This window comes from Platalea leucorodia (genome assembly GCF_965183815.1).
Source record: "Platalea leucorodia genome assembly, chromosome: 4".
Lineage (NCBI taxonomy): Eukaryota > Metazoa > Chordata > Aves > Pelecaniformes > Threskiornithidae > Platalea > Platalea leucorodia.
In genome coordinates, this window is record NC_138826.1 from 74,753,110 (window position 1) to 74,776,794 (window position 23,685).

The 23,685-nt window shown below is 39.6% G+C and overlaps 1 protein-coding gene across 1 annotated transcript in view; it reads right to left on the reverse strand.

Moving 5' to 3' along the window:
- The window catches only part of ANO4 (anoctamin 4), a gene marked incomplete at both ends in the record, with an annotated part of 130,238 nt that extends 128,311 nt beyond the window's left edge, over nucleotides 1-1,927 (reverse strand). Inside the window, one exon of the mRNA XM_082309716.1 lies at nucleotides 1,858-1,927. Coding sequence (XP_082165842.1) covers nucleotides 1,858-1,927 — 70 coding nt within the window. The remainder of the gene's footprint in view (nucleotides 1-1,857) is intronic.
- Nucleotides 1,928-23,685: the final 21,758 nt, after the last annotated feature.

Consider the following 23,685-nt stretch of genomic DNA (forward strand, 5'->3'; position numbering starts at 1 on the left):
CTCTACTTGCATACAGCTCAAATGGTTGTAATTTAACCTGGACACAGAGACAAATTTAGTGTTCTTATATAGAATTAAAAAGTCAGATGGTAATCATAAGAACATTATTTCATTCCAGCTGAAACAATGACAGTGTAAATTGGTTAAGAGAAGACTCCTGTCATACAACATAATTATAAAAATCTTCAACCTTTAAGGCTCTGGGTACTGTTAACTCTTCTTAATTTCAGTGAAGCTCATAATACTAAATGCCTCCTTGAACCAAGCTGCCAAGCATGTTCTCTGTAGGTCATAGATGCTGTTACTGTCTAAAGAGCAGGATACGATAGACAAAACTAATCTCATATGATTGTACTGAAAGCCAAATTCCTCAGAGAATCATCATCCAAATGATGCTCACTAATGAGCTTCATTTTAGGAAACCTCTGGGGTCTACCTAAAAAGGGATCTTTTTCTCAATCAGAAGCCAGCATATGTTGCTTGTACATTATTTAGTATTAAAGCACAGGCCATATCTATCAACACATAGATGTAGAATGTGTAGCAGCTCAAAATGAACATAGTTATTGTGCATGTTCAAGATACTTTTTTCACAAACTGTGATGCGGGGTTTTTTTGTTAATCTTTTAACATGCTGCAGTCATGATTATATATTTTTAACAACATCAGTGTTTCTGTAGTAGTAATTTCTGTACTTCAAAGACAAAACATAGAAGCTGAGAAAACAGGACAAACAAGTGAACAGAGGAAATGAAATAAACAAAGCATAGGTTTATAAGTCACTGTAAATTCTTAATCAATCCATGTTGACAAAGATTATGGTGACTAAATAGTATAGGTGCATGAAACTCATGGCAATAGACCTGCATAGCAACCCACAATAAATAATCCAAATTTTCAACTTCTACCAAAATTAAGCCATTTACTAGATCTGCAAGGTAATGGAAGCATGCTAAGGGTTTACAGGCAGAACTGTCTTGTCTCACAGAAATAGACTCTGCCCCACAGCACCCAAGCAGGTGCATACAGAGTGCATCATGCCCTTTCCTGGGCAGCAACATTGGAAGATTATTGAGACCCTTCAATATAGAAGCTACAAAACTGACTTCATGGGCAGCCTTAATTTGTTCTACTCAGGAAAGAAATTTGGAGTTTAATTTTCACTGTGAAGAATGACTGAACATGGCCAGCACAAATGTACTCCCCTGTTATAAGAACAGGTACTTCTAAAATAGCTTTGGCAATTAACATAACAAGGAATGAACTCATGATGTCAATTAGAATTTGACGGTTCCCAGGAGATTCTGGCTTTCTTTTAAAAAGTTTCATTTTGTTAACCAGTTAACGTATGTTGTAAAATCTCTTTCAGATCTAGAGTTTTTGTTTGCATTCTAGCAGCAAGACTTTGATCTATGCCCTGGATTGTGCCTTTGTTCAAAACCAATGTTAGTGTCAATTACTGAGTTCCATGGGGGATGCCTGTAGCCTCTAGGGCATTGCCATTAGCTCAGGGCTTATTAAAATTAAACATACATAAGGGGAGCAGTATCAAAAAACAATAGCCCAAAGCTCTCTCTGCATTAACATTTTGAATACCACTACACATTGTATGGGTTTTTTACAATTAAACTTACATTTTTATTTCCAACTTTCAGCTGTCCCAACTGTTGTTACTCCCTATATTCTATAACTGACAAAGACATACCAACGTAGACAAAACATCAATCGATAGCTCTGACGATCAACAGATTGACCTCCATGCAAGCATGATCTGATGCTATTAATACCAGCTTCACAACATCATGGCACATCACACAAGAAATGGAACTGAAAAAGGTGTCAAGCCAAATCTGTTACCTGGCTGATGGGTTTTTGCTTTTCCACCAGTGACTGCTGAAATACTAGATCCAGAAGACGAGGCTTCCATTCTTATTGACCTTCTGACTTCTGGGAGTGAAGGATGCCCAACCACAGGCGGACGCTGTGACACTGGGTAGCTTGCTGCAGTTCTCCTCTGACAGATTTGTGCACGCTTTTCAGCCCCATGAATAGATAAACTTATACCTGACAGGAATAAGAATTAGTACGGTTAGATACCAGAGACCAGCACAGAATAACTAAAATACAAAAATTGCCACAGTTTAAAATGGAGCTCTAACAGCCTTCTTGAACAAAAAAAAAAAAAAAAAAAAAAAAAAAAAAAGACAACTATAAAAACATGGATTTTCTATGAAAATGAAAAATGTGAACATCTTTGCTGCTGTGCTGCAGACATCAGAGTCAGCCACGCTAATGGATATTTAAATTAATACACAGTCATGGTTTACTGCATTACTGGCCTGCAGGAGGAATTATCTTCCATTTTTTCAAAAACCCCACACAGCTCACACAGGACGATATTAACGAGTTACCTACCACAGAGTTTATTAAATACAGTTTTCTGATTGATGGACTAGAACTTGGCAATAATGGATTCTTTTCTTCTGAGCATTCACAAATGTTAGGAAGTCTCATCATATGGAAAAGATGCTACACTTCAGGTAGTAACTAGCTTTTAAGGAAAAAATAAATGTCTGTTTTGAGGAAAACAGTAAGGCTACAAGCAACAATAACATAACCTTAAGCTTGAAAAACAATTCCACTTACACCAGTCGTGTGAAACATTGACTACAACACTGGAAATTATCTTTCACACCAAACATTCTCAAATTTGTCACATAGCCAATTTTTAAATAGAAATTGTGATGAAAAACAGGCTTTACTTTTCCAAAGAGAAAAGCAAAGTTGACATTTCCTATGCGTCTATTGTAGCCTTAGAAAGAAATACTATCTTACAGTAAAAAACGCCAATTCTAACTTCCTTATGTTCACATTGATGCAATTGCTCCAACTTCATTTGGATTATTGTGAGCATACTCTGGTGAAAACCTTTAGATGATCTCTTTCAGTCAACAAAGCTGAATGATAATTCTATGCTACTGTTTTACGCTTAATTTAATTGTGACTCTTACTGCTTTTATCAGCAGCCACTCCTTGTTTAAAAAAAAAAAAAAAAAGGAAAAACCTTAATCAGATATAAATGGGCAAACTGAGAAGCAGATGGAAAAGCAGACCCTAAAAACTGGAAATGTGGGTACTGTAAGCACATTGTAAGTTGCAGTCACTCAAAATCATTAAACATCATTGATTAGACTGCTCATTTTTGTGAAAGGAGTCCTGCACTGGAATGTCCAAGAATGCCTTAATGACTCTAGTCTTCCAGTTCCACTGAAAGTCAATTTATGTGAACCTCCACGTCACAGAAGAGGTTTTGACTCTCTGAAGTCTTAATACACTTCGATCCATAATATACTACCAAGGGGAAGAGAGCTGCCACTTCTGTAGGCAAATGGCGAAAACAGTGGGGTTGCACATGTGAGGAAATGCTGTGCAAATTGCTCTCCTTTAAGATGGCTCTGCGCATTCAGAACTGAAGCTGCGCACTTGCTACCCGACTTCACTGCACTTCACCAGAGCTGATCTCCTGCAGGAAGGGTGAACAGACAAGGACTCTCCTGCAGCAACTGCTCAAATACCTCCCCGTTACAGGGCTAATGTAACTGCCAGCTGTTTCTAAAGACTGTTGAAATCACATCTTCTTTAACACAGACAGCAAATCCCAGTCACCCTATTCAGCTGATTCATCTTGGGAAAGGGAGCGTAGTAATCCACGTGAGCAGAATGACAATGAGCATGCCTGGACAACACATGTCTTTGACTGTGTTAGCCACATAACTTACTTAGCCATAAGGGGCTTCAACCAGTGAGAAGCTGAGCCCCAGCTGCAAAATGAGCTCTTTACTTCTTGCGCAGTCACTAGAACCTCGTGATGCTCAAAATATCGTGCAATTATCCCTAAGGTATTAAAAAATTAACCACAACTGTTTCCTTTTAGCATCACCACTGGTTGTGAGATCATTTAAAACAATCAGCTCTCTGAGACTTACAATGGAGTCAGTAAGTTATTCTACCGATGTTAAACAGGAACCTGGCATGGGCGCACACTTAGTAGCTGGATCTCAGTAAAACTGTGCTTTCATTTGGTCATGAAATGAGTGATTTATTTTAGGAATTGGTTCCAAACATAAACTGACTGCTACATTTCTCTGAGGTTCAAGTAAACTGCTTCTTCGTGTTCCAAAAACAGTCTATAAACTCTTGTGCAGCTGTGACTCAGCTTCCTAAACTATTTGTGCAGCACTTATTTTCAGACATAAAGGATACTGCAGCCAAATCATTATTCCTAAAGACTGCAAAATTTGCAGATTGATCACATCCAAAATTATGTTCAATCAATGATTTGACTCTGGTTATACGTAACCTTTTGTTTCTTCCACTAAAAAGAGTGGTGCTATACAATGATAACACCAAACTACACGAGGAAGAATGTGCCAGCATTATTAGAAATTTTCCAGATTATTCTTTGGACACGTTTAAAACTTAAAAGTGCTCAAAAACTACCATAGTGTACGCCAAAGGTGTGTCACCAATATGTTCAATATATTTGGGAGTTCTTCACCACACTCTCCTTGCCACTGCAGTTATTTTCTCCACATAAGACATTCTCTTGACTAGGAAAGTGAATTTCCATTACTTTCATGAGAACCAGGTAAAGCATAAAGATGCAGGTGTCCTTGTTTAATTACCATTTCAGATTTTTCCACAGAAAGACCGGATATTGCTTTTCTATGTACATTTCTTTTGTTAAACTAGAAGTAAATGTCTGAAAAAATGTAAGACAGTAATATTGCAGTAAGCTGCGGTATTACCTTGTTTTTATGTGGGCGAAAGTCCTTTTAGAAGAGATATTGGCAGTTGAAAATACATCCTCAGATAACATGCAGAAAAGCAGAGACTAAGGGAGGGAGAATCAGAAGTAGAGAAGCTATCGGGAATAGTGCATGTAGCTTATGGGAGATGAAAACCTGATGAACTATTGGCACTAAGCAGACTCTGGAGTAAGCTTCCCCTATTCTTCCTGCAAATAACCCACACTGCTGATGAATCCTGAGATTCGTGGGTCAGAGATGTGAGAAAACAGCGCAGAGATCTTGAAGAGTAGATGTTAAAGTTGACATCAACTACTTTTTGCAGTGTTACAATACCCAGACAAGACACCTAGAAAGAAAGAGAAGTTCTCCAGCAGTACACTGCAAGCTGGGTCTTCAATTAACTATGTTTGGCGGAGTTTTTCTCCTGCCCTCAGGCTTGGCCATATAGTTACTGACACCAAAATCCCAGTGCATGCCTGGCTATGCGGCCTCTGACTGCGCCTGTGCCTGCAGCATGGTCATTGCTAAGTGAGCTTGGCAGCCTCAGTAGCTGGGTACAAGCACACTGGCATGCTCTGACGGGCAGTATAGGTGCTACAAAACCCAGGAGTTTATCCTGCCTCTGCCTCTGGCTTAATATAATGGATCATGAGCACCATTTCAACCCAGGGCTGCAGTGTGGAGGCAAGTGAAAGGCTTACATACTGGCCAGTAGCCACAGCCTACTGTTCACTTTGGAGGACTAACTTCAGGACAGAGCTCAGCCACCTGCACCTGGCTGGTTGCAAACCAAGTATTTAAGAGTGGGAAGTGGAAGTTTAGTGTTTTGAAGCTGGATGTGATTTGAGCCTTCAAGTATTATAGGTATCACTCAGCTCTTTTCCTTTCCTGCATGCAGCAATATCCCTTCTCTGTATTTTCAAATCTTCACATACCTTTCTCTTCCTTACCTATATTTCTATCTTTTTTTCTCATACAAGCTTCTTGTCTCCATGAGGAGCTGCTCTTGCTGTCCTTTTGTTCTCCTCTGACGCCTCTGTTTGAGCTTGCAGGTTCATGTAAAAGAAACACCTTCACTCCCTGTCTACCAACCCCTCTCAGCTGTGCAGTTTGCAAGCAGGGAAGAGCAGCCTCTATCCTGCTTCTGCCTAACTTTTATTGCTCCCAGGTATGTCTTTTTGTTATAAATTTTCCCAAAGCAGCATTTATTTTACATTGAGCATATTTTGCCTCTTATAAAGTGGTAGTATGCTTGTAACACTAAAGAATTTATAATACTCCAGATAAAACCTGCATACGAGAACATTAGAAGTGGAATACTAAAGTACTTCCAAGTCAGGAAGCAATAAAATCAAACATAAAGAAGAAAAAGGAGGGAGAAATTACTAAAAGTAGAAAGCACTACAGAGTGTGCCTACATGCAAAGTTTTATGTGATGGTGATATTTGTTTTGTTGGCTCATCAGATGCTACAGTGATGAACAACCACATTCTGCGCTGCTCAGAAGCCACTCTGCCAAGGCATCTGATGGGGTATCTGCTTTGGTCATGACTTAGCCCTGGCTAGCAGGTGTTGTGCACCATGCACCTCTGCATGGAGCAATACCTGCACCCAGGGGACCTCATCCAGCATGCCTGCCCTGTTCGACTGAGCATAGTGCAGTGGCTCTGGTACTGGTGGAGGTGGCTCTAGCGCCAGAACTGGGGGCAGCAAGGCACTGTATCCAAATTATACTGTGCCAGGAGTGAGACACCTCTCCATCTGGGGAGACAACCCCCTGTAGTGACTGTCAGGTTTGGGTCAATGCCAGTTCTGTTCCACCCTGTACCACTTTGGGGTACAGGCATATATTTATAGGTTCCTTCCTGATGTGTCTTTCTCTAGCCAGAGATAATATGAACATGAAAAAGCAATAATAATGCAATGCAGAGTTACAAAGCTGTGTGAACAATCCATTAGCTAACAGTGCTTAATTAGCCTCAAGTACCCTGACCTGCTTTGTAGACCTTCTCTGGGATAACAAACTGCTGCTGGCAGGTGCAGTAAGTCCTTTCGGTTTGGTATTATCAGTGTGTCAGTACTCATGCTGGAGACATATTACTCCAGCTATTTATCTTCTTTACGTGGGTCTTTTATTCTGTTTTAGCCCTATATGGAGGCCTTAGGAGTAGAGTGAGGTAGACCCTTTCTTCAAGGCCCTTTTCAGAGTAGATCAAGTACAGGGGAACAGAGATCAAGAAGTGAGGAAGAAAATCTCAGCTGCAGTGTCATGTAGGGCCAGAAGCAGTGAAGCAGCTCTGGAAAGCCTGCAGTCATCAAGGCACAGATAAGCAAGGTCATAGGGAAGCATTTTGGAAGCATGGGCAGAAAGCGGAAAATGAGGCCTTAAGGTGCGGTATATAAATGGCCAAATTACATATTTAGTTCCTTTCAATTTTTACATCCAGGAAAGGAGAAAGTGAGCTAATTTGTCCACCTTAAAAAGCTAAGCACCCTTTCCTCATCTTGTGCAAATTGCCACATTTCCCATTAAAGTCAATGATGCTCTGCAGCCACCTTCAGCTTTTTCATGTTTTGAAGCTAGCCTTGATAAGAGGGAACTCAGAAAGGGCAAGTAACATAAAAGGTTTCTCACGCAAAACCAGTTTCATCTGAGACTCAGCAGAGAGAGAGCTATGCTTGATGCCATGATGGACTCTTCTACTTACTCTGAATCCTAGGTGGAAATGAATGAGCATGAAAGAAAAATTCACCTGCAGCTCTTTGTACACGTGCCTGAAAGCACAGTCTAAAGGCAGTTCCCTTTTTTCCCCCACCCTATGCCCTACTTAGATAACAAATACATCCAGAAAAACATGGCTATCTTTCTCTACACCTTGGGGAAAAATGTTACAACAGCATCAGGATTCCCACATTGGATGAAATAATTTTTCAGAAGTTTAAATTTCACCACTGTAACACAGCATCAAGTCCCTTGCCATTGGTAACACAAATGATTCATGAAATCGTATCTAAGCCCAGATTATGCTTTGAGTATAGCTTTGAAAATGTTGAAACACTTCTGACTCATCAGATGTAAAAAACCCCCATAACTGCAAACCTTTAAATGAGCAAACAGAAAAGCTACTAGTTATAGAACTTCCCTGGAACTGGACTGGCTGGAGAGAAAGATGCTTAATAACGCTGTGCATCTTGACAAGTTACATGTGTTCAGTTTTCTGAAGCTTTGCATGGTCTTCCCCCCTCACCAAATATTGGAGATACAACAGGATTTTCAAGACCCATAGTAGTTTCAGAAACTGTTCCCTAAATGTTACTTTTTTCCCATTTTCTATCAAAAAATTTGTCCAGCTGGCTTCTGAATTTACATGAAATTTTAGCATATATAGTTTTCCATTGAAAGAAACCACAGAGCTTAAATATACAGCCTGTGAAGGAATAGCTCTTTTTCTTTGTCTGAAACATGTCATCCCTGAAGTTTTGTATTGGAAGATATCACGCACAACCACTTCCCTTTACCTCTCTATTCCACTCATGATACTACAGAGCTCTATCATATCCCCTCTCTGTTGTTTCCATTCCCAAGCTTAAGAGACCTGGTTTACACTGTTGTTCCTCACCAATAAACTGTTGTATACCTCCAGTCATCCCTGGCCACTTCTTCTCTGTTCCTTTCCTTTTTCAAGAAATGAAAACCTGAAATGCACATTAAGAAAGTTTCAAGAAGTAGCACCAGAAATGCCCACAATATTCAGGCTGTGCCTTCAACAAGGGTTTACACAGTGGCACAATGATGTTTCTGGTTTTGTTCTTTTCCTTGTAATTTCATTTGCCCCGAGATACTTGTAGACAGGCTCTGCCTCCCTGTCGCATTTGCCAGCTCTTCAGGCAATTTTCTAGTGAATCAGGGATCTCCCTCCCAACCCACCTGCTCGAGGTCCCTATGTCAAGCAAAGGCTGCAGGAAACAATACTGCATTATTTCTCTCATTTGTATGTTGCGTCTTTTTCCACTTCAGTTGCTTTCTAGGTCTCATGTTCATCACTTCTGTAGAGAAGAGCATCACTGTACAGCCCTTTTGTATCAGCAAAACAAATCTTCACAAAGGTGTATTACTTGTCACTGCATTTTTTTTTTTTTCAATTGCCCTCCTTCAACGGGAGGAGGGTAGCATCATCCCATGCCTGCCAGTCACTGTGTTAGGATCTGCTTTTCGAACTGTGATCAAAGGTGTGTCTGAACTAAAACCAGGACTCCATGAAGAAAGGGCTTATGTACACACTGTGTTTATGCAGCTTCCTCTGCAGCAATTTAGAAATGAACAGTTAAAGAGCTGCAGACTCCAGGGGGACATAGGTTTACACTTGCAAATGTGCCTTAGGCCGGAATAGCTTATTCTCCCCTACAAAAGTGGCCTCGTTACCTGTGGTATAACTGCATCCAGAGCCAGTGTTAATTTAAGTCTGTCAAAGTCCTAATGAATAAAAAGATCATGTTTACCTTAGGCCCACCATTAAAGGGTTGTTTCCATAGCTCCGAAGGTTGTTTATTAAATTACAACAAGCTAGCATTCAACAGTGATTATCTAGCATGAATGAAAAACTCCTGTAGTGTTCAGAGATGCAGGATAACAACCTGAAATCATGAAAATGTCTCGGAGAGAGTCATAATAGTCCTACTTTAATGGTCTATATGACAGTCTGAAAAAACACTTGTCTTCCTTAGGCATAAGTGAAAAGCTTAGCTAAGTGAATGTAAAGCTCTTTTTGGTTGCTGTTGACTTGTTGGTGATTGTCAGGGGCGCACTGCAGAACCACGAGGCCAAATGCAAGGTGCTGCCTATGCAAGTCTTATGAGCCTGGGTGAATAAATGGAAGTTTTTTCCCAAGACGCCTAATTTGATTCATCTATAAGTCTTGTATTTCTATTTCTGTCTAATAATTCATTATTTAGTTCCTATCTACAAAAAGAAAACACACTGTATAGTGCATATATGCTGCTATTTTTCCCAGGCTACTGCAATAAATACCTAACAATTGAGTGTAAAATACGCCCCCTTTCAGTTCACCCAGCAAGCTGCAATCAATGTCATTTGTCACCACCCCAACTGACTGAATTCTTACTGGGGTTGCCCGCCTTTTTGTTGTTGTGTTTATTACTTCAGTCTTTTTGTTTGTTTTAGAATCTACTTTGATTTACTTTATTGTTACAACTGGACTTTTATAAGTATCAGAACCACATGCATTCTGAAGAGTAATTTGAAAAAAAAAAAAAAAAATAAAAAGGTTCCTTTGCTTGCCATAGTATGGAAATAGCAACGAGAAAGAATACCTTGTCCTGAAATCTGATAGACATAATAGACATGAAAAACTGAGGCTGATAAAACATTTTCAGTAGAATGTTTCTCTATCAAAAAACTGTCAATTTGTTAGGAAAAAAAACTGTCCTAAAGTCAAGAGTTGCTGTCAAAAATTTTGTTTAGAAAATAAATCTGAGCTTTTCTGGACTGGAATATCCTGGCTTTTTATTTTGTAATGACTTGACACTTTGAAAAACGTAATCTAACATATCAAATAGAATACAAATTATCAATTAGAATACCAGTTGCCTCTGAGTAAGCCAAAAAACAATTATCATTTCAATTACTGAAACACCATCTGTAATACCAATCATCAATTAATGTTACTGTAATATACAAATAGTAGGGAATAATTAAAAACATAAAAATTAAAACCAGAAAGCAAAACACGTCAAAATAATAAAACAAAATACAGTGAAAACAAGAAGTCCAATCAAGATGAAATATTTCACTTGCCCAGAAGCAAATGCTGATAGAAATATTTTAAAAGCATTGTGTTGAAAAGTAACTTCAGAAAGTGCTCAAGAGAGATTCAAAGGGAAAAAAATTTGCAAGAATATTAGAATTTCTGTGGATTGGATGTTGTGGCTTTTGACTCACCATCTCTGTAAGCAAGTGGAATAGGCTTGCACTAGAATGAATGCAGGTTCATACAAAAACCAATAGATTCATACCAGTTTCTGTCACAATAAATAACATCGTGTCAACACTTCTTTCTTTGAGACAATATCTATATTTTAAAAAAATGGAAGGTTGGATCTGTCTTTTTAAGTGGCACTTACTGATTTAGAAACTAAGCAGTAACTCATTCATTTTACTATATATGCATAGCATTTACTTGCCAGAAATAGACTCAGAACACTGAGATGATTTAAAACTTACTTTCACTTTTGTTAAGCACAGTGTTCAAAATTGTTTTCTTTCTTAACAACCAGCTATTACTCTGATTTTCAAAATCAAGGACATACTCATTAAACATGTCTGCACTGATTTTGAGCCTTTTGCCCATATGTGTACAGTAAAAGGTAACTGCACGCACGGCAATGATATGTAGTACAAACATCAGGGCAAACTGCAATGCCCTGTCAAACAAAGCACCAAGTCAAGTCCCAGATACTTTTTACTGGCCGAAGAATGAAGCACTAGCCATGCAGATATATTTTGAGTGTATGTAGATTTAACAGCAGAGAATTCTTTTTTTTTTACATCTTAACGTGCTGCCTGAATGTCAACTGCTACATTTCAAATACCACAAGTCTCATTTTATCGGATATTCTCTATAATGCAGAACAGTGCAATCAATCTGAGACAGCATCTGTGAAACAGGAAAAAACCCAGGAGACTTCACAGATGGGAAAAAAGGATAGCTCAGGATACATCTGAATGTGTCTGCCTCCACGGTGCAGAGTAACGATTTTCAGCACAGCAACTAGGCTTAATTTAACTTTGTCTTTTTACGTCCTGTTTCAGGGGACCAGTTCGCTGTCGGTACTCTCCCGCTGCTCCAGCACCAGGCCAGCCCTGGCCCCGCTCCCCGGGGAACCCATGAGCAGCAGGTTGAACGTGCACTCCTGCCTTCATCCAGCCTGTGCCCCAGCTACGGGGCCTTTTACAGGCTTGGCGTCAAAATGCTCTCTGTCCGCAAATAGTTTTATTAACCATCAATTGACTTTTATTTTGATGATAATCTTAGTGAGACACTATACAGCTGTCTTCAGGAGCAGGGCCTAAGACAACAGAAGTTACTTCTTCTCCCCCCTCCCCCAAATGGGAAAAATCATCTTCTATCCTGTATTGCAGAAAAGTATATTACTGGAATAAAATATTTTTAAAGTAAACATGCATCTGGACAGATGTATATCTGACTAAACAGGTCACGCGTGCTGGGTCAAGTCCAATGCCTAGGAGGGCTTTTCCCTTCCGAAATGACTGTCCATTGTGAACATACAGGCTGTTCCTACAGCCTGGGACCCACGGGCACGTCCCAGGCCCCAGCACCTCACATGTCCGGGGTCTGACGCTGGAGCCCAGCTGGAGGGAGGCCCAGAAGCCTCCCACCCCCTCCTGGGGATGGGGCTCTCACATGGGCTGGAAGGACGTGCTGTGGTATGCTCTAGCAGAGCCTGGACAAGCATTGCTCTGCAAGGAAGAAGCACCAGCCTCCACAGCCACGCTCGCTGAAACACCTGTCTGACGTCAGCCCCTTCCATGGAAAAGATATGTTAAAAAGGGCCAGTTATATCAGAAATTTTGAGGCATGTGTACTGCTTGTCTTCTTTTGTGCATCATTAATTTCCAGCACACTCTCTTGGCAAGTAATGCTTTTGGTTGTAATAAAGCCTATGGTGCCAAGCTTTCTAAATGGTCATAAAGTGAGAGCGATCCCCAGAGGAGATGGCAGCTACAGTGCGCAGCAGATGCCAGTGAAAATCTGTGTTCATCTGCCACCTCATCTTTCTGGCAAGACTCTAGGCAATTAACAATAACAAGATGCTATTGAAAAGAATATGTAAACCTGCCATGTTCGCACAGGCGTTCCTCATAGGGATCCAACTGATTGTTCTCAGCTTACGCTGATCTGGATTGAGCAGAGCACAGGTCTTGCTTATTTCACTTCTGAGCTAGATTGTATTTCTGATGGAAGACCAATAAACTCTGAAAGACAACAGTAATCACATAATGATTGTCTGAATTTGGCAGATTAGTACATAGAGATGGAAAGAAGCCCTCCACTGATCAATACCATTTTAATTTCTTGAGCTCTTCATAGCAGAATCAGAAGAAATGGTAGGAGGGTATAAAAACACAGTAACTACACTGTAGGATGTGAGCTCTATAACATATAGTTCGTTTTTTTTAAAAGGAAGTCCATGCTCTAACTCATTTACTGAATAATAGCCTTGTGCAAAGGCAAAGCCCACTGTTCTTTCATGTGTAAATAATTCTCTGACACGTTAGCAAGTCAGAAGAACACATAAAGTATGCAAGACTATGTTTAAGCTATGTTTTAGGCACTACATAAAACATTGGATGTTAGTTGGATGTTCCTAAAGGTTAAGAGGAGACACAGAAGAGACACAACTTTTCTGAATCCACCTAAAACATCCTGATTATAGAAAGAACCTATAAAAAGAAACATGTGGCTAAATTTAGCTTGTGACTGACGTCTTCTCAGTGAAAGGACTTTCACAAGTACTCTTCCATAAAATTTTTTCTGTCTTCACTCATACCTCTGACACTCAATGTCGGATTACTGTTCACTCATTTTCAAAACCACGAACAGAAAGTAAAAAAAAAAAAAATTAAAAAATCACAATACGTACATAACAAATATTGCAAATATTTGTAAGTTATATTTGTAACTATTGAAAATATATTGGAAGTTATATTTGTAAGAACATTCCAGTCTGAAAATGATACTGAATTTGTTCTGAATATCACAGGAATTGTGAGAATTCAAAACCAAATAGTTAAGGACGAAAGACTGTTTCTGTTCACAGATACCATTTTGCCCAGAGTCAAGAATATGCAGTTCAACAGATGTGTAGAATGTAATATTCATGAACAATTCCTAAACTGAAATTTCATCACCAAAACTGCCTATACAATCCTGAAAGTTGTTAGTATTGATTCTGAGAAGAGTTTAATGTGTCATTAACTGGGACTGTCTTTGAGCAATATACAGCATCTGAACAGTTAAAGATGGTTGTGTACTCTGCTCCTACCATTGTATACCATCCACAAAGAGAAAACTCAAATACAGGAGCAGCAGTGTATGAAGAAACCAAGAGAATAGTAAAGGCCATTAGTAGAGTACTTAAACCTAAAAATAGTGACAGACAGCCTAGTCAATAAAAAAAACCCAAACAAAAAATAACATCAAAGCCTTCCAAATGCAAAATTCCTTTTTATTAAAACAAACAAACAAAAACAAAAAACAAACAGTAAAACAAAACAAAAAACTCAAAATCAAAACCCAACAACATAAAACCAACCATCCAACCCACCTGCCTCATTCCTTCCCTGGTTGAATGCCTAGTTAGACATAACTACATAAAGCTGTCTTATATACTCCCTGAAAGAAAGAGCAATGTGTACCCCTTCAAATTAGATCTAAGCCCCAGAATCAAAACAGCACCAAAAATCATGGGTCCCACCAGAGTCATCTGTTCCTTCTTATCCTTTATGAATACAAGCCTAAATCCTGAAAAGGCTGAGTTTAGAGATAACGTTCTTGTTAAATTTCTATGAGGAGTTACCCACCAACCAGAAACATATTTCTTCATTTACAAAGTAATATGAGCCTGCTTACAAAAGGCTATTAATGGATCACAGCAGTCATAATTACAATTGCCTGAACAGCAATCTGGAAATAGATTTCCAAAGATGATTTTAATGCCTCAATCAATAAAGTATATTATGTGCCTGGGAGTGAAAGAAGTAGATGAGTTAGAATTGGAGTGGATGAAGATTTGTGAGAAAATGAACATTAGATAAGAATATAATCTGTGACAGAGTATTTCCTCTCAATTCCTGATAATGGTTATGACATTTCAGTCTCCTTATGTGACATCTCCTCTTATTGAAAATTGGGCATGGTCTTCATTTTATGGCTACTGACAATTCTTCCTTCAGTGTTCAAGCCATGGCAAGGAAATGACTGTTACACTCTCTCCCTTTTTCATAAACTGCTGGGTTTTGGTTTTGCTCCTGCCTTTGCAACTGTCAAACTTATTCCTCTCATAATGCGTTTATCAATTACGGGTCTCCACCTGGACTTTTAAAAAGTAAATCTAAACCAATCAAGATAAAGAAAATTTAATCATCGACAATATTGAGCTTTTCTTTCTTTTTCTTCTTAGCTTTTCCGGTTAACAATCCATTCTATAGGTAAATACATCAGAACCTAAATATTAGACCAAATACAACAACGATTCATAAGAATTCATAAGTTCTAAAAATTGCTGTCCAAATGTACTCAAGATACTTGGTGCTCTTATTAGCTCCATAACTGCTTTGATCTTCTTAGAATTTAATGGTATATGGCAAAATGTATTATATATTATCTTCAATTAAAAAAAACATCTCAAAGCAGTTACTTTAATCCAATCTCTGTGAATATCTGCAATTTAGAATTCAGTGATTATTCTCCCTGACACTAAATTCACATTCAGTGAATACAAAGACCATAAATATTCTTAATTCATGCAAGATGATAATTCCCTGACTGTTTTCTTTCTGATTTATACAAGTGCAAGAGACTATAACTGTATGAAGCAAAGTTCTTTTCTCCCTCTCTTATCACAATATGACATAGCTCATCTCCTTAATTTTAAAACTACAACTGTTATTTATGGTGCATAAAGTCTACTGTTCACCCTTTCTATAGAAATGAATGTGTACTGTCTGTAAAAACATACAAAGATGCACCTTTGACAGCTGCAAATCCCAAATCCAACTTTCTCAGTAAAAAGACTATATACTAGGTTTTGCTATGTGCTGATGGATGGTATGAGAAATATTTTGACCTAGCTATAATCCCATCTATCAGAAGCATTGGGGAAGAAAACATCTGACAACCTGCATAAGGTCAATCCTTCAGCCAATTTTTCAGAAACTCAATCATGGTAATTCACAACAGTCGCTTCTTTTTTGAAAGATTCTTGTTCAACTTGCAATCATTTGGCATGACCTGCTATCAGCTTTCTTGCAGACACAATCCCATGCCTCACTGGTATTTTGTAAATGTACTGCTTGCTGAGCTGCTCACTGACCAAACACCTTGTCAAGCTTTCAGCTGACTTTGGAATTTAAAATAAAGTTCTTGACAGGACCCTGTACACACGAGAAAAAAAGCCAACCCTTCAGATCACACTGATCCTATCCTCCATTACAAAAGCACAAAAGGCAATCTTTTACTTACCCACGTTTCACATGAAATAAAAATATCACTGCATGATGGCAGAGACATCTCAAAAGAACACACACTTCAGATAACTGTTACTAACTTTACTGCTAACTTTGGTCTAAAAGTTAAACTTTTCTAAAGATGTTACATAACATGAATAAATCAGTAATCGAGCTTATTTTTAACTGCATTTACTTTTAATTGAACTACTGAGGTACTGAACTTAAGGTTGTCACCTTTAAATGACTCACTATATTAATAAAATAAATTTTAAAAAGTCTTTCCAAAACTTTCCCCTGCTTCAAGGTGATTTATAATCTGTTTCTTCCAGATATGTACTGCACAGAGAAATACCTCTGGAGTGCTGACAGCATCACCCAGCCTTAATTCCCACAGAACCAGCTTGCTTTCTCCAAGCTGGGGACAAGACCAGTGAAATGCAAATGAACTGTGGCCATACAGCCAAATAAAACCAGGCAGTGAGCGCATGGCCGAAGCCCACCGTGCGCACTCCAGACGTCAGCAGTGCGGCTCAGCCAGCTGCCTGTGGGCAGCTCAGACCTCGCAATTACAACCACAGATGGCACAAAAGCAGGAAAGGGAAGTCCTCTACTGACCTGCCCTCCTGCTCCCTATGTGCAGTGCGGGAACACTCCCCCACATGCTGATACACTTTTGAATCATTATATTCAACCTTCGTAGGGCTGACTGGATTTATTTTAGCAGAATATTTTCCATGGTAATCTTGCAATTTGATTAAAAGCAGCTGTCTCTTGCCAGTCCATCAGCCTCCCTAACACCCTCTGAAATCCTCACTGAGACTGAGGTTCTCTGTAAGCTCCTTCTCCCAGTCTCACACCTCCTTTGGCCATAGAAAGTTTCATTCTAAAATGTTCTTATTTTGGTCATTTCCGAATGTAACGCCAGTTCTCATTGCAGGGAAAAGAAATTCTGTGTTCCTTGGATCTAATACACACAGATAATAGGATATTAAATAATCTGGCTGAGTACTGAGAGAAATCAGAGGAACATAGAGATGAGTACTAAAGTCACATTTCACTGAACTGCAATGTGTGAGATATTTTCTTCTTTTAATGCATGAGTGACTTGTTTCCTCCCCCCTATTCTGTTACCTCACTTTCTTTTTTGATTTTAAAAAAAGTATTTCCCAATAAGATTCTGAATATGCATGAAAAGGCAGCCCAGAACTAGGACAAGGAAAAATAATGTTTTAAGTATGAGAGAAACATTGGCAAATTGTTAACTATAAATTCACCTAGATGATATCTAGTGATATCTTATCACACGTATTACCGTCAGGCTCTATCTAGTTCTCCAAGTCTATTTTAAGCCAGTGTTATGATGAGATTAGTTAGCATGCAGCATCCTTTTAAAAAAAAAAAAAAAAAAAAAGAGAAAAAGATCATCAGGATCATATAACTTTTCCTTTCTGCATATAAAAGTCCCTCTAACTGATTCTTGTAAAATCTTATATTCTCTGGAACATTGTTAGAAGCTGTAAAAACTCACCTTTCTCTTAGACGAGCATGCTTCTTAAAGGCAACTTTCTATGTTTGGAAATTCACTGTAAAGGTTGCCATGGTGATTAATTTTAAAAGTGAAATTCTCCCCTTTTAAAGTTTTTTCTTTAAAGAAGAAATGCTCTGTACTAGGGCCCAGTCCTCAGCAAGGCAAATGGGAATGAAAACCACATCCTAATCTTGAAGATTAAAGAACATAGCCTCTGTGTAACTGAAACTTCAGCCACAGAGATATTTTCAGAAAAATATTGGAAATATCTATTTTTACCTAAAAATGAAAAAAAAAAAAAATCATGAAAGAAAGAATTGAGGGACAAGAGCAACATCTTCCAGTGGTCAGACTGCAGCCAGCAGGCCAGGTTATACTAGTGAAAGGAAGGAGGAAAGGTAAGGAGGGAATGGTATTGGTAGATGGAGCTCAGCAGAAAAAAAAGCAAAGCAGTCAGCTGAGATAACGTCATCATGTGGCAAGAGAGAGGAGAGAACTGCATCCCCAAAGAAAGAGTCTTGAAGCCAAAGGTCATTAATGAACAGCTGTTTACTTAAGGCACCTTCAGTTTTCTTTTAATGGCTCAAGATACAGTTCACATGGATGTCTCCATCTATGGACTTCTCCTCTGCACAATGCTGTGCAGGGCTGCATTAAACCTTGCCTTTCCACACAACTGTGTTAGCTGCCAGGGAGCAGACAAATGCACAGCTCTGTTCCTGTAGTGAGAGACGGAAAAGTACCATTTCTTCTCTAAAAAACATACAATGTTCAACATTACATCATGAAACTTGTCACTGCATAAGCTGTCACTGCAGAAATAATAGTAAGTGTTGTGCCAGTTCAATACCCAGGCAATTTATGACTTCCTTATTCACATAAAGATCACAGTACTGTGAGACAGCTGCATTATTCATTATGTGTTTAATATTTTATCTCTCTAGACAGAAGTATCTGTACAAGCACAATTAAAATGTCTGACGTAGACAGAGTTGATTTTAATACAATCAATCAAATTTGTTTCAGAGACCTGCTTGACCTTAAAGCTCTATGGTTTAAATGGAGAGAAGGAAAAACTATGCTGAGAGTCATGTGGTTCAGTGTCTGGGTTCCAGTCTTTTTACCTTGAATGACTACCCAGGAGAGACTACTTGATTTACTACCCCGTCAGTCATGGTAATCGTAAGACATCCTAGGTTATATCAAATTATTTTAAAGTTAAACAGATAAGATCATAGGACAATGAAAGAAATCACCTATTTAAAAATGGCAGAACACACAAATAGTTATTACTGCTGCTCTGTCATTACCATAAAGTTTAACAAATCCATATACTTTGTATTTAGCCGTTATGACTTTGAGGGGAAAAAATGTCATCTGCATGGCATCAGAGTTACAGATATGAACACAATGATAGTTGGGTAGGAACCAGTCTTCATCTCGTTCCCCAGCCCCTAGAGGACACAACAGAAGTGAAACTACAGATTTAACAAGACTTCTAAATTCTACAAAACTCCAGAAACAGAATGGTTGAGATCTGTGAAAACCAGGCAGCAATTTGAAATATTAACTCCTTCAAATTGCAAGAAGTGGCACGTTCTCAGAAGTTGCTTGTCTGAAAAAGCACATTGCTCCATTTTCTTCCTCTTGAAGATTATATTTGTCCCAGAAAGCCCCAGAAGAGCTTTTGAGAGAGATCATCAGCAACCCCATGCTGTTACCATGGTATGCTTTTAAACTCCAGATGCACACAGTACCCTTGCTGGGCTCAGAACTTGTGGAAGTGAGAAAGAAACACCACGAGAGAGATGAAGGACTCCAGCCACTACTCAGCTTTGCTACTCATAGCCAAACTTCTGTGTTCTTGATTTATCTTCATTTAAAAATACGAATGTTCATATCAGACTTGAAAAGCACTGTATGTCAGTAGAAGAGACTGAGGTGAGATGGCAAGGGTTATTACACATTGCTAATATTCCTCTATAACTATTTTCAGTGGTCTAAAACCCCATTCAGCCCTTGCCTGCTGCTTCCAAATACAAAGGTCAACTCCACCTGGGAGCAGAGAAGTTGCTGGGGGTCTCCATGCAGCACTTTTTAGTTCAGAACAAAGCTGAGAATGACCAGAGCTAAATTGCTCCATGACATGTCTTTGAAAGCTGAGGCTAATTTTGTGTTCAGGAGTAAGCTAGCTAATTAAGAACAGTAGTGAAGCATCATTCACGTGCTTTGCACCTTTTTTCTTTCCTTTTCTCTCTTTATGTTTCCTTTCCTTTGACTAGCATTTTCCTGATGCTATGACTTGCTTCTCATTTACTCAGCTTCAGCAAATTACAGAACAGTTTCTTCCTGAGCAGAGTGTTTGTGAATTGCTTTGGAAACACAACTGCTTAGAATGGATATAAGCAAGGTGGGAACAAGTCCAAATACTGGTCAATAAAAGACCAGCAAAGCCTGTTACAGCCATTTTATTTGAAAGGCAACAGCATGTCTACAACAGGCATCAGATGATGCGCAAATTCAAAATCACAGCTTGCAGACATAGCACTTTGAAGTGCTTTGGTTGTCCTGCAAGCTGCATTAGCTGGTAGTGAAGGAGAGTGAAAGAGATCAGGCCTTACCTGCTGGCCTGGGACTCCCACAAGTCTTGGAGCTAACACCAACAACAGCCAGAAGAAAAAGTGGAAGCTATTTCACAGTCCCTCACACAGTGCTGTGAACCTGTTGTGCATTGAAAGGATAAGAGCGGTACTGACCTGTTTAAGCTTTGGCATGCAATAGAATGATTACGTTACAAATGAACAAACACATTCTGCATAATTATCCTTTATTTTTGATTTGTACTGGGTTGTACAAATAATAATGGCCAGAAAGTTTTAATTTAGAACTTAATCTAACTGGCACTGTTGTCTTTAAACAGGCAAAGGCACTTAGAGGTAATATTTGAAAAGCAGTTAAGTATCTGGTATCTATCTGCTTTTGAAAGTAGATGAAAACTGAATGTTGTCCTTTCAGTCCTTCACTAGGATGGTGTCAGCATTCAGAACAAGTGAGCAATACACAAACATACCGGGAAGGATGCTAGCTGGCAAGGAGATCACAACTGGCTAATTTTCGACACTGACAGAGCATGATCCTATAAATGTTGCCTGGAGTTGGAAGTGTGTTTTTCAGCTAAGGCAAGGCTAAATGAACCAAATAAACTAAAAGAAAATGCTGTGGTTTTAGCTGAACCTTCTCCTTCAGCACCCTCGCTCAAGCTGCTGCTGTTTCCCTTATGACTTCACCAATGTGTTACAACCAGCTCCTCACACCAAAAAAAAGCAGTTCCAGGGATCCCAGCACCTAAGGGAGGGGAGAATGGTACTTGGGGGCAGGTGGTTGGAGAACCAGCCAGAGAAATCCCTGGACCACCATGGACAGACATACGCCAGCTCAGAACTGTGTTGTGTCTCCCTTCCCTCCTTAAAACACATCTGAGGTCCTCCCAGGAGCTTGCCCACCTGAAAATGATGGTAAGAAGCAAATGAAGACACAACTGCTGCGTACAATGTCCAAAACATTTGAACACATAGTAAAAGTTCTGGACAATTTTTGATCTTGCACAAGATGGGAATAAAAAGAGATACTGGATTCTTTTACCCTCCTCTCAAAAAGAGGAAAAGACTCAGCATGAGAAATAGATACTTTCATTATGAACTTGGAAATTCCATGCTATAGGTAATCTTGGAAACATAAAGAAATCATTTAATTAGAGACAAAACTTTTGTGGATGTTTCTGGCTTACAAGAAGGCACTGCAGAGACACAGATTTAAACATAAAGAGATGCTTCCAGAGAGGAAGGCCAGCTGAGCCACCCTGGGACTGAACCAAAATGATGAGTGCTAGTAACACAGAACAAGGAGATCAGGCTTAAAGTAACAGAGCCCAGAAATGAGAAAAGAGGAATTAATTTACCTGCAAAGGGAGAAGAAAAGTATGGCCTCCTCCCTTCCCCCAGTGCCTTTCCCATTAGCCCTGGGCAGTGTGACTGGTCAATCTGTCCCCTTTCAATCCAGACCATAGTTGCACCTACCCCATCATTTCCAGATGAGAGAGCGCTGCTGTTTGAATGTAGCAAATGCAATGACTCAGTATCCTGCACTACCAGAACAAGCTGCCAGCAATTCAGCTGCTAAATTTGCAACTTTGCTGTTAGATCAATATGACCAATTCAGTTCCAGCTGGATGAGGGAGCCACTGCAATGTAATCTACTGCAGCACTGCTAAGTGGCACCATTAGACTGAAGAATTGTGGCCAAGTGCTATTAATATGCCATAGAAGTAATCTGTGACTGCTACACAAATGTATGGCCCCTAGGATATCCATGAAAGAGCAGACATTGCCATTTAGAGTCTGTAGAAGTAGACATGAGGGACATCCTCCACATTGCATGGCAGAAGTGCAGCAAAAGCCAGGTCTGAGAACAGTGTTGGCAGAGGACAGTAACACGGTGCCCCCAATGTGCTGGATGCTTAGAGTTCAAGCAATAAATCTTTTTTTTTTTTTTCTTCGTTCTTTTTCGTTTTCCCTCTGTGCAGCCCCAAGCTTCCTGAAACACTTGATTGTGTTACCCACAGAGGAGTCATTGAAAAGGTAACTGGCCTGACTGTAATGCAATCATGCATACTGAAACACCCTAGCAGCCTAGGAAGCCCTCTGGCAGAGAGCCTTCATAGGCCTAAAACCATGGATCAAAGCACTGAATATAAATTCCTATTTAGTAGGAATAATTCCTATTTAGCACCTGTGAAGGACACAAAAAAACATTTACCCTAGGGCAAAATTATCCACTTCCTGTGGCATTGGAGAAGTCCTGACACAACAAAGAAGGTGATGAGGTTCCTCAGTATATTTGACAGAGAGGTCAAAAGTACTGTTGACTTTGATCTGCTACAAACACCAGCCAGGGTCTAGAGGTTAAGTGTAAACTGAACCAAGTGTCAAAGCTTCAGCAAGGACACTTTTCTAGGAGAAACAGAGCTGAGGTAGAGACAATCCTGGAACATGATATTAAGCCACACCCACTTCTTAACAACTACTTGGAGCAGAATATCAAGGGGGGGGGAGGGCAGGAGGGCAGCTGTCTATCCATCAAACATCAAATATCTGAGGACACCTGAAAGACTCCAGCTGAGTCATCCAGGAAATGCTCAGACCAAGGAACGATCAGTTATACCTCCATATTCTTCATACAGCTTAGCAGATCCTGAGGGTGCTCAAGGCAGCTAGCACATGCCAGTGAACAGTGAGGATGGTCCAAGATTTGGGACCTGACATTTGTCTGAGTAAGTAAAGAAATAAGCAAAGCAGGAATCCTAGCATATTACTTTATGATTAATATTAGTGAAGAGCTCTCCTATGAACTAGCCAGAACTGCACCTCTGTGCCAGAGAGGTCAACCATGGCAGCCTTAGCGCAGTGCCAGTAGCTCAGTATGTGATAGCAGTCCTGACAATACAGAAGGCATTATACAGAGACTGAAGACACCTTGGTCACTGTTGCTAGTAGAAATACCAACCAGCACACACTTTCTACATTGCCACACCAATAGTTCTTTGGAACAGAAGATAAAGACTTCAGCCTCTGTCAGTAACTTAACATGCCTTGCTGAAGGCTAAAGGCAATCTGGGGAAAATGGTGAAAGTGAAGAGTTATTACGGGCGCTCAAAAATTATTCACACTGCATGACCAGGCAGATTGCAAGGGGCAAAATGTACCTGCTACACCTCCTCCTGCCAGCTAAGAGATGAGCTCCCCGCTCAAGACCAGATTTTGTCTGAGGGGACTTCACTGTCCCAGCAGGATTAAGGAATGACATCCTGAGATGAATAGCACTTCACACAAAAGGACAGAGAAAAGCAAAGTAGTATGTCAGGTTACCAGTCCTGGGGCATGACATACGCCTGCATCATACAGTGCAAGTTGAGGGACAGAGCATAAGAAGGATTCATCAATCTGGGAGAAAATGGAGAGGGTCTGTTCACTTTCAGTGGCAGGAAGCATGTAATCACAGCAGATGACTCCTCCAAATTC